The 12099-nt window shown below is 46.3% G+C and overlaps 1 protein-coding gene across 5 annotated transcripts in view; it reads left to right on the plus strand.

The window, feature by feature from the left end:
- Positions 1–12099, plus strand: part of FBXO15 (F-box protein 15) — a 192476-nt gene that overhangs the window by 11383 nt on the left and 168994 nt on the right. For 4 of the 5 annotated variants that reach the window (XM_032653943.1, XM_032653944.1, XM_032653945.1 and 1 more), the window contains exons 3-8: positions 179–283; positions 3795–4037; positions 4605–4814; positions 7983–8109; positions 9287–9369; positions 10334–10476. In XM_032653943.1, the coding sequence (XP_032509834.1) occupies positions 179–283; positions 3795–4037; positions 4605–4814; positions 7983–8109; positions 9287–9369; positions 10334–10476 (911 nt within the window). The remainder of the gene's footprint in view (positions 1–178; positions 284–3794; positions 4038–4604; positions 4815–7982; positions 8110–9286; positions 9370–10333; positions 10477–12099) is intronic. The other variant, XM_032653946.1, reaches the window with a different exon arrangement.

A 12099-nucleotide genomic window follows, 5' to 3' on the forward strand; every position in this document is an offset into this window, starting at 1 on the left:
GTCTCTGCGTTGGTTTAAGTCATGAGAATTGTAACAAGCAGAGCGTATCAATCGAGAAACGATTGAAGGTGAGGGTGCAATGTGCCTCTTGTACAGGAAGCGTCTGTTTGTTGCCTTCCATTTGGAGATGCACGGCCAGTTGTTTTCTGGATGCTTCTCTGATTCCTCCCTCTCTCAGTTTGCCTTCAGAAATCCTGCTGAAGATCTTGTCCTACTTGGATGCGGTGGCCCTGCTGTGCGCCGGATGTGTGAACAGGCGCTTTTATCACCTGGCCAACGACAAGTAAGGAGAAAAACCAAATCTCTCTGTCGTGTTTGACAGTGTTTTGATGGAAGTCGTGAAAACTAGTAGGAGCTTTTTAACCATATTTTAGAATTTAAAAGAATTTCGAGAGTAGTTTTATACACGAGTAGAAATATGTCTAATGTGTGATATTTTCAAAGGCTTGCATTTCTCTGCATCTCTTTGCATGAACTGCAAAAGGTGAAGCTTGTTGCTGGTGTAACTGTTGGAGAAAGTGGCTTTTGGTCTGCTGTCCGGGAGGGCTTGCTGTCCCTGAGGCAGGCAGACTTACCCACACAGTCTGCAGCAGCAGTGTGGAGCCTGCCCCTGCCTAACCCCAGCCTGGGCCTTGCAGAGCAGACCCTAAAGAGAGACAAGGAAGGGGCTTCCTTAGGTTTGTGTGGGGAGAACCGAAACTGGCCAGCCATGGAACTTGCTTGGTGGGGAAGCGTAAAGCGGGCGGGATAGGAGAGAACATGCGCTCAGGGAGCCTTTGCCCTGGAAGCAGGAGGCCAGTGGAGCGTCCCTGGGCTAGTGGAGATGTATGAAAAGAGGGATGAAACCCCTTCTTTTGTTTTGTCGCTATGATCTTTGTCTGCAGCTCAGAAGTTTATCTTGGGAGCGAGACAGTGGAATCCTGCAAACTTCTGGTGAGGTTTGTGGTGTCTTGGCTTTGAGGTCCCTCTGTCCTTGAACATCAAAAGATCAGACAGACACTGATCCCACATGGAACCCCTGTATCAACCAGGGAAAAGAGCAAGATAAGGGGGAATGCAGATTTCACTGGTGGTTTAATAGGGTGAGGAAACGGAGAGTAACAGATGGAGGGCTGTGATAGTGTTGAATGTTGGAACGCAGTGAGCAGGAAACATCTGTACAGTGGTTCTCAGATGCCGGTCCACGGAGTGGCTGCCTTAGAAGAGCTGGGAGAGTTCAAAAAAATATTTGGATCCCCGGTATGTACATTTCTGCAGATTTTAACTTTGTGTTCTAGAATCTGTGTTTAAAATTTCTCCAGGTTGTACTAATGAACAGCCAAGTTCTCATAACAAGAAGGGGACACGTATTATTCTCTGGTTGGGCAGGGCGGTTTTCTTATCTCTTAATTTAAAAAGATATTTCCTGTATTAGAGAATACACGTCTGTGTCAGTATACACACAGTGTCAATTCCTGAAATAGTTCTAGAATGAATGTAGGGCAAGTTTTGTGTGTCTCTTTCTTAAAGACCCTTAGTAAGAGATGAAGATATTCGCTAAAGCAAAGTGCAGTGAGGCATTTTTCAAGGGAGGGGTCAACTAAATGTTGAAAACTGTAGCTTTTTTGCAGGTTCTTACCTTATTCAAGGATAGAACTCAGACTATTTAGATAAACTAATAAATTATAAGTTTCTTAGTCTCTATCGCCTCTATTCAAGACCCACACGGGGCAGGCACTGGACCTCTCAGTGCATTTGTGGGCTCAGCTCTAGTGAGAGTCTTTGCATACTTGCCCATCCCACTTTCTTGGAAGTAGCTGTCCTCTAAAAAGCTGAACTTCTTAGGAAGTTAGCCTTCATAAGGTTTGTTTCCTTTTTTGGAGGAGAATCTTAATTGTGTCAGTTGAATTGTATTTTCTTAAAATTTTATTTATTTTTGGCTGTGTTCAGTCTTCATTGCTGCGCGTGGGCTTCCTCTAGCTGTGGAGAGCCGGGGCTACTCTTCGTTGCTGTGCGTGGGCTTCTTATTGTGGTGGCTTCTCCTGTTGCGGAGCACAGGATCTAGAGCGCAGGCTCAGTAGTTGTGGCACATGGGTTTAGTTGCTCTGTGGCCTGTGGGATTCCCAGACCAGGGCTCAAACCCGTGTCCCCTGCATTGGCAAGCAGATTCTTAACCACTGCACCACCAGGGAAGTCCCTGAATTGTATTTTTAAGAGTGTGCTTTCATAGCCAGACATCATAAAAGGATGTATTAACAACTGGATAGGTAAACGATGAATGTTTCTGGAAAGTTAGTGGTACTTTCTAAGCATTGTCTGAGGAGAGGACAGGAGCCCTGCTGTAGCCGATTACACTGCTGACTTTCCGGAGACCCGCTGCAAGGGTGGGGTCTCCCTGGCGCCCTGCCATTTCGGTGGTGCTGCCTCCCTACCCTGCGTAGGGCAGCCCTTGGCCTGAGCACCAGTCTCTGCGTGGGGTAACAGGGAGGCCTACAATCGGGGTGGATCTGGATCATCACATGGGGGGTTATTTTCCAGCCCTCTGGGAAACACTGTTTATCAAAACACTAAATTGGCCCTATGTCCTGAACAACCTGGCGGAAGTTTTTCTGTGCGTGACTGATCGTCAGATTAGACAGATATGCTCTTGTCCTTAGGTCTGCTTTAGCTCTTCAACAAGGTGGAGCAGTTTGTGATCAAGAAATGAATATGTTTGGGTTTGGGGACGTTCAAAAGCATCCTAAACTTGAACTTTGTGTTTTATAAATAATCAAGGGGAACAACATATGTAATATTTTAATTCTGTAAGACGTTTTCATTCTCTTGAGGCTCCCCTGACTGTGAATTAAGTGAGATAATGTGTGTGAAAATGGTTCATCACAGGAGTGTTAGGATGGTTACTGTAACCAACCAAGGGTGTGGAGTCGAATTCCAGCGTTGTGGCTGATTGGCTCCCTGAATGTGGATATAGTTGTTTGAACCCATTTCCTTGCGCTGTTGAAGCGGCAGTGACATTCGGGGGTTGAGGCTGCGTGGATTCAGTGGCGGTTCTGTCACTTACGTACAGATCTGGCCCAGGGCACTTTGCATCTGGGCCTCAGTCACATCATCGGTTCAGTGGGGACAGTAGTAGTTGCAGCTTCATGGGTTTGCCGGGGGGATGAAGTGAGTTAATGCCTACGAAGCGCTGAAACAGCGCTCAACACCTGGTGCTCAAAAACGTGAACTGTCACTGTTGGTTGTCATTAATCATCTTTATTTCTTTCCTCTTTGTGCAAGCAGTCCATGTTCATTGTTGAAAAATTAAAATATAGAAAGGAAAAAGAACATACAATTACAAACATGTCAGTTACTGTTGACATGTCTCTGTGTGTGTATATATCTGTGTCTATCTATCTATCTATCTATCTAAAACTCCTTTCTGCTCTTTTCAAAAACATTTATGCATTTAAGATAGGGAATCATGTTGTATACACTTCCTGCTTTTTTCTATAATTGATCTTCTCTTCAATTATTGGTGTAAGACAGCAGTTCTTATTAGGGATGGTACCAAATAGTGTGAGATCACTCGCTGTAACTCAGCCCCGGGAAACAAGCTTTTCCTGTTAGCATGTGTTTCTAGGGTTGGTGAATCTAAGACGCTTACCTCACACTACAGTTCCGTTTAATATAGGAACACTGTAAGTGTTCAGCTTGACTTGTTCATGGAAATAGACTATTTAAAAACGATCGCATGTCTCTCATTTAATATATTCCAGTTACAAGTGCGTTACAGTGTCTCTTAGACAGGTAACATATTTCCTCTCTTCCCCCAGCTTTATTTGGATCAGAATCTACTCAACTGCCTTTTCACCTAAACGCTCTAATTGGAAAGTTAATTCAGTAGAGAAGACAGCCGTGTCTATGAACTCACTGTCAGTTGGGGATAAAGAAGCCGGATATTGGAAGAAAGAATATATTACAAAACAAATAGCGTCTGTAAAAGCAGCTCTAGCTCGGGTTCTCAAACCTCTCCACCCTTACACAGGCCTCCCAGTTAAGACCAAAGAGGCCCTCAGGTAGGCAGGCGTGGCTTCTTGGGGTGGGCGTGTGGTGGTCATGAGAGGGCCGTTAAACACTGAGATGCACCATCACCTTAAAGAAGAAGGGTGGTGTAAGCTCCAAGTATTGTGTACATGGGACTGATGTGTGGTTTGTATTGTGAGGGACTGTTGGATATTTTGTGCTTTTGTGTATCTATAAAATACATAGTATTTTCCTATTCATATATTTGGTTCAGAGGTTTTATGAAAAGCAGAAGCAGCCTGGTCGTCAGCTGTAGTAAAGCAGGAGATTCATTCAAGGCATCCCTCTATGGGCAGAGCCCTTTGTGTTCTTTATCTATGTATCACCAATTCCTGGAACAGAGCAGCTGTTCCGTGAGTGTTTGTTAGGTGAGGAGATAAGTCCTAAGAGAGAACTGTTGTGACTTGAAAATTTATGTCGAGCGTGTTCTAGGAACTTTGGCTTTGGCTTTTAGGGTACCAGGTGCTTTAGAGTTGACATGTGATAGACTGCAGTTCTTTTGTTTTTTGTGTTTTTTTTTGCTGCTAGGCAGACAATTTTGTTTGCTTTTCTTTCTTCAGAATATCTGGTTTAGGTTGGGTAATTATATTGAAAGAAAATAGTGGAAAAGAACACATCCTGGAGCACGTTGATCTTTCCTTCAATGATTCATCAGTCACGGCCACGTGGTATGGCAAAGACTGGCCACGTCTTGTCACGCTGTCGACCTTAGATTTGTGTGGGGTGACACCAGTGTTTCTGAACCGGTCTCAAACCCCCATGAAAAACGGGTAAGTACGAATCAGCAGAACCTCTGGGTGAGGACATCGTATATGTAAGTGCCAGTTGGCCTTCCTTTTGTCATTAAAAAATACCAGTGGTGTATTTTAACTTGATCGCATCTTACAGCCTTCCTTTCATTCTGGATCACCATCATATAGGAAAAGCAGGGGTTTCTCACACTGATGACAGCCTGAGCTTAGGCTCCTCATACCTTGGTTATCTATAACTTAGGGAATGATATTCTCATAATAATTTCCCGGATGACAGATGGCCGGCCTTTGGAAGTTCTTAGTTTTAACCGTGTTAACACAAAGATATGTAAAACTATTATATTTTCCTTCTTTAGTAAGGGGTACAGTAATCATAGTTTAAACACTAGATCATAAAGTCGTTAATTTTTTTTTATGTACATCTGTGTTGAACTTGGCTAGATTTGCAGTCTTGTGCAGGTGACTTTTCTGTGCCTCTCTTTTCTCGTCTGTAAAATGGGATGATGACAGTTGTGATGTAGGGTTCAGCACGCGTGGCTGCTGTGAAGAAGAGCGAAACGTTTCATCATCAAATGCGTGTGTGTCGTATTGCTGATGCGCACTGAGCACTTGTTATTATTCTGTCACGAGATGGCTTTGCCCTGGGTTCATACTCATTATCAGGCTTTTGCTTTTCCCAAGAACTCTCTCATGCTCACTTTTCTCACCACTAGTCGTTTTCTTCCAAAAGCTGGACTGTGGCACACATAGCACCCTGACCTCCTGACATAAAATGTATGGAAACGTGAAGGTCGCTGCCTTCTCCTTCTCCAGTGTTGGTTTCCTGCCCCCGGTCGCCTCCTTCCCTCTTTCAGGCCCCTGTGACCTCGCAGGGCATCTGCGGGCGTTGTTCTGACCGCCTTGTGAGCTGCAGCCCCACCGCGGGCTTTCCTCCCAGCCCTTGCCATGGAAGGTGTTGAGATCTCGCTTTAGGGTCTGCATCTCCACAGAAGAACCACCTTCTTTCCTGGTTCCCCTGCGTACAGACACGTTTGAATGATACCTTTATTTGCATAAATCTCTGAAATTCTCTATGGGATCATGACGGACCCCAGAGTTTTTCTAATGCGGTCTTTAGGTTTTATGCACCGTGAAATTATATTTGGAGAAGGGGTCTGCAACCTCTGTACTAGTTTGAACACTATGTTATCTGGTATCATGAGATCTTGTTTACAGGGATTAGGACAGAACTGTTGACATCAATTAAATGATCATGAAAGTTCATAAAGGGATAGTGTTGAATTGTAAAGCTCAGTTAAAGATACTGTGTTCCTGAAATTGTCATCCAGGTCAGGAATACTAGATATTGCACAGTGACAGAAATGCCAAAATTCATTGGGAAAATTCATTTTATTTAATTTATATACATTAAAACTCAATGGACTTCAGACCGCACTTGATAAAGAGTGGTGAACAAACCCTGAAAGTGTTCTTCAGGAATCTCTTTTGATTGGCACTTTTATCGCAAGTTTGTGAGCAGATGCTTTCATCGTGCGGAAACAAGTCCTTGTGCGCGTCTGTGTGACAGCAGAGGAGAGACTCACTGATTCTGATTTAGGTCTTTCTTGTTTCCTCTGTGAGACTTTTTTTTTTTTAAAACAGTGAAAGCCTTATCTATGTAATTTGCAGTTTGTGTGTCCCTGTCATATGTGCCTTCCCGGTCGGACACTTTACGCTGTCACTGTGGCCAGCGTTTTCCATTCTGCAGGTGACGCCCTGCGTCCCGAACTTCTGAGAAACGTGGGGTAGATATCAGCTTTAGTTTCTGCACCAGGACGAACCTGTGAGGCCAAGGCAAAGGGAGACCAGCATGTTCTCTGTGGAGTCCGTCCAGCTGGTCTGGAGCCTTGCGTCTGAGGGTGCGGGCTTCGGGCACATTGAGGGGTGTTCTCCCAGCCCCGGAGCCTCGTGGCCACACTGATGATGTCACAGCAGTGGCTGCGGCCTGCGCTCTGGGGAGGTTCTCTCATTTCATTTCCCTCCGTCGAAGGTGGGGCCGTCTCCCTGGACACAGGTGAAGGTCTCGCTGAGGCAGTCTGTAGGGCTGGAGCTAAGGTTTCAGCTCCGGTTCCCAGCCTGGCGTTCAGCTTCCCCCGAGTCTGCTCTCCCGTGCTGAGCATGTTTTTAGGTTCTCCCTCACGCGCACGCTCACCGAACGCCTCTCCCTGACCAGTGTAGTTCTCAGCGCGAGAAGCTCTCTGAGTGAGGGGCCAGGATGGTCTGGCAGCCAGGCATCTGGTTTCCACGCTTACAGCCCCCTCTGCTTTGAGACAGTGCACGGCGGAATGCCTTGGCTTTGAACTTCTGCTTAATGAACAGTTGAATACCTGTCACTTGCTGGTGTGTGTCTTAGGTGCTGGAGGCGCACCCTTGGCGCCAGCTCCTTGGAGACTTTCCTCTGGTGCTGAGCTGTGTTAATTGACCTCTGAGATTGCCTCTCCCTCAGGGTTTCCTGAATTGCCTCTGGGAATGACAGACATCTCCGCCTACCATGATAGAGCAAATAGAATGCTTCATTCTGTTGATTTTATGTGTCATGATGAACAGTAGAGCTGAGTTGTGTTTTCTTACACATTTGAGTTACTTACTCTTAGACACTAATTCTAATATCCAGTTCATGCTGTATCTCCTTCATGAAAACACTCATGATTTTGGTTTAAATTTATTTTCCGATGTTACAGTTTTCACTGTCTCTGAGCTATTCTTGATAATAACTTTAAAAGGTTAACCTGCTTTCGGGCAGCCTACTAGACCCCCTACTTTTTTGTCATTTAAGGGATTTCATCTTTGCTTGTGCATCCCACACATTGAGAATCTATTGCTGATTGTAGCGTTGTGCTGGGTTTTGAGGGGAAGAGGATAGAAGACAGTTCTTCCTCTCCCTCACCTGTGTGATTCTTCAGCTCACTGCTGACGGGGCCGTAGAGTTGACAGTAAGAGCGGGGGTGGGGAGCATAAGATAGATGGTAAGAAATTTGGACTTATCCATTTTGCCTTTTATTTATACAAGTTGTTTCTCCTTATTAGCAACGTGTGCATGATTGGCATGTTCTTAATAGTCTTTTTAGATGTGCCAAAGAGAATCGACAACACGGGGGAAGCCAGAGCTCATTTTTCTCTCTCCTTTCTTTGGCATGATGTTCAAAGACCTCGGTGGCATTCTTTAATTGCAAAGTACAACCTGAGTCACTTAACCGAGTCCACCATGCTTGGCTGTGATAGGCTGATCCGGATCTTCTGCCTGCACCCGGGCCTCGTGGTGGGGCTCTGGAAGGTAAGCCCAGCCTGTACCTGCCACGTTTGCTCCGTCGTGCATGGGGTCAAGGGTTAAGTCCTTTAGATGTTCAGCGACTGCACCCTCCTACGGACCTCATGTTCCCCGTTGCCTGGCCCTTGCGCCTTCGTGGCGGGTCTGCCTTTCTACCCTCACCTGTGACACACGAGCCCTTCCCGCCCGGGCGCTTTGGTTCACGTTACCCCTTTAACATCCTGGGACTTTCCCCTTCCTCCTCCAGCCGGTCCACATTCCATCCTTCGGCTCCTTTCACGCCCTTCCTCTGCCAGAGCGTCTCCTGTGCGTTTAACCGGGGTCCCTCAGGTGCATCTCGCCTGGAGCCATGTAAGGATGGCAGCTCCCAAGTTGACTCTGGGGATAGTACTCACATCTGTACACGATGGCCAGGCAGAACCCAGGTCCCCACGCCAGCCTCCGGACCCTTTCTTCCCTCGTCCCGCTCTTGCCGTCGGGTCGTCTTTCTCCCTCAGTCCCTCTGTACAAGGTGACTGGGGGCCAGGCAGCACTTGGCTCGCTCTGGGCTCTTGAGTTGGTCCATCCGGGTTGGCCAAGCGGAAGTCAGGACTCTGGTTGACCCGATCGTCCCGTCGGCCACTGGAGAAGGGCAGCTTCAGGCTGCCGTCTGGGTCACCTTCCCCTGGCAGGGCAGCTGTGCCCGGGGAGAAACGGGGGTCGGCTCCTGTGCCGTCCTGTCCTGTCTCCTGCTGCCCGACCGGCTGATGAGTGGACTTGGAGTCTAATCCCTCCCGCTGGGTTTGCCACGTCAGACAGGTCCTGCCACGGCTGCTGAGTGTGTGTGGGGTTAACCTTGTGAAGTTCTTACCAGCCTTCTCTTTATCTTTGAGAAGACTTTGAAGCAACCTGGAACTGACAAAATATATTTCCACAGGCATCATATGTCAGACAGCACTTTGATGTTTCGTAAATACTAGGGTGTTAATCCTTTCGGTCCCGCGTGCTCTGTGTATTTGGGTGCATTGTGGTCCTGCCATCAATGTGACAGATAAGTCTTATTAAACAGTGATAATGCATTGGCACTGCAGGAATCTTAGACTGTAAGAAACCACATCTATCCGTAAGATGAATGTGCTGCGATCTTCACAATGACCTTATGAAAAATTAAAATATTTCAGTTGAAAAATGTATTCTTTTTCAGAGGGAGGAAGAACTGGCTTTTGTTATGGCAAATCTTCATTTCCATCACCTTGTGGAGAGGAGCACGTTAGGCTCGGCTGCTATGTATGTATTCGTATGTGGTGTATTAAGTTTTGTACAGTCAGCATAAAGGATCCGGAGTTGATACCATCTTAATATCCTAAGAATAGCTACAAAGACATTCTGTCTTTAATCAGTAGACAGAAGCCAACAGACAAAATTATGTAGCTGTTGCTAAAAACATTGGATTATCCGTCAGTAGCTGTTTGCTTTATTTGTTTGGGTTCAGGGTGATGCACCTTGTGGAGTATGATTTATAGGGCAGGGAAGCTTCATTACTGCCAGATGCTAGTGCACTGAGGTGCTGCAGGTTCTCTGCAGTAGTTTGCATTTTCATGTCTTGAAAGGCAGGCAGACCTGTGGCCCACTTGGCCTGACCTGCAGATGTGTTTTTGCTTGGTTGGGACAGCGTGTCTGTTAATGGACTTCGGGCCATCAGGTGGGGGACATGCTTTCCGGCTCACTGCTCCTCTCACCCTTCCCCTGGGGCTGAGACTCCCATATGCCTTTTTTTTTTTTTTTTAACGTGAAATGCTCCCCAGTGCTTCTGAGTTTGTTACGTTATGTAGTAACGCGTTTCTTACTGAATGAAAGCTCGTTCATTGTGGCTTTGGGTCTTCTTCCAGGGGGGTCCCTGAGCTGTAGGTCTGTTGTTGGGTGCATTTTCCTGCTGCGCATTCAGCCCCCTGGATGCCGAGACCACTGTGGAGCAGAGCGGAGTTGCTGCCCCGGGTGGATTTCAGAACCATGTTCTGTCATGGTGGTCTGGAGATGCGCAGGGAACACACGCTTCTGCCCGTTTATATGGAAGTTGGTAGAAGGAACGGGGGGCCATGCTCCTGTGTCTGTGATACTGAACGTGATTGGGAATCTGTAGAGGGTTGATGAGAGCTGGTGCTTTGAAGGGGTGTTAATTTTTTAAAGAGTATTTCCAATTCAAGCATTTTACCTCTGGTGTTGACAGGTACATTTTGTTTTACTTTTTTAGCCCCTACGAGCTGCCTCCTCATACCCCCCTTTCGGATGACAGCCCGGAGTGTGGACTGAGTGGCTACCAACTCCATGTTGATATGCACAGCGGGGGAGTTTTCTGCCTGTGTGGCACATTTCGCAACCTCTCCACCAGCAAAGGTAAAACTCATTGCGTCTTTTGTTTCAGAGTGGAATTCCAAGGCTGGAGAGGCGAGGGGACCACGTTTTATATCTGAGTTAAGAATTACCCCCTGGCTGGCCGCTTAACCGTGTCCTGGCCCTCCGTCCTCCCAGACCCTGATCACTAGGACTTGTGCAGTTCCTCAGCTGCTGGCTCTGTCTCCGTCATCACCGTCACCCCTGCTCTGCCTCCTGGAATATTCTCTGCTCAGCCTTTCTCCTGGTACTTATTGCTTTGCCCTACCGCATCCCCCCTCTCCCACCCCAACTTCGTCTCTTCTTTCTCAGAGGAGTTTGGTCGATTTGCCAGCAGGGCCAGTGTCGAGCCCGTCCAGGATGAGAGTAGAGGCAGCGAGCCCTCTGTCCTGCACCGTGTTTATCACGCTCATGGAAGCCGAGACACGGACTGGGGCGGACAGAGGAGGGAAGGGATACCAGTCAAGAGGAGGAAAAGAGGGAATGCAGTGTGCCCTGCTTTGGTTTCTCTGACTGGTTCCTCTTGCTCTCTTTCCTCTGTATCCCACGACCTTGAAGTTTGGTGTAGAGACTTGCATAGACTGAAGTTTAACATTTGTCGTAAGAATATATTACAGGGGAAACTATGCACTTCGTTTCTGAATATCCTGTTCCCAAAATTCTTTTAGCTAATGGATTTGACATCCATTAATACTCCTTGCCCAAATCAGTTTTCCAAATCAGTTTTTTTGAGCTTAGGAAATGGTGGTTTTAAAATTATGTCATTGTGTCCACATTTATTAGCTGAGCTTTTGTAAAGAGCTTTCCTTCATCAGCTGGGTGGATCCTGTAATGGCAGGGTAAACGCTTGCATCTTTTCTCTTTTAACCACCAATTTTCAGATTAGGAAAGTGATGTAATTGTCGCCTCCTGTGGTGGGAAATGGTTTTGAGTGCACTCTCTCCTCTCTGTCTTTCTTGTTTAGTGTCACTTTGGACTCTTTGGTTTTTATTTACTCAGTAATTTATAATCAATTACAGGCATTATTCTTTGTGAACCTAAGTTTGTTCTTTGTGAAGTCCCCAGTTTGGTCAGTGGGATCCACATCAGGCTGGCTTCCGTGCCATTTTCATAGCCTCCTTTCTTCTCTGAGCCGTCTTTGCATTTGTCTCGGGAAGATTTCTAGATTTTTCTGTGCTTGATGGCACCTCTGATAGAGCTGTGACAAATGTGTATATTAACCTAGGGTGGATTGACATCTTCGTCATTGATTTATCCTACCCATAAATGTGGAGTGTCTTTCAGTTTGTTCAGAAATACTTTTATGTCTTGTAGGAGTGTATCAGAACTTTCTTCATACTAATTTTGCACATTTCTTAAGATTGTTAGTAAGTATTTCATCTTTGTTATTTCTGATATTATATCTCCTAATTGTTTTGTGATGTCTTTGTGTGGTTTTGGTCTCAGGCCACTGCTGATCTGATAGAATGAGTTGGGAAGTATTCCTAACACTCGAATTTTTCGGAGGATTTTGGGTACAACTGGCAGTATTTCTTAAGTGGTTGGTGGAATTCACCTGTGAAGCCATCAGGGCCTGGAGCTTGCTTCGTGGGAAGGTTTTTAACTACAGTTTCAATTTCTTTTACA

This window comes from Phocoena sinus, chromosome 14, assembly GCF_008692025.1.
Source record: "Phocoena sinus isolate mPhoSin1 chromosome 14, mPhoSin1.pri, whole genome shotgun sequence".
NCBI lineage: Eukaryota > Metazoa > Chordata > Mammalia > Artiodactyla > Phocoenidae > Phocoena > Phocoena sinus.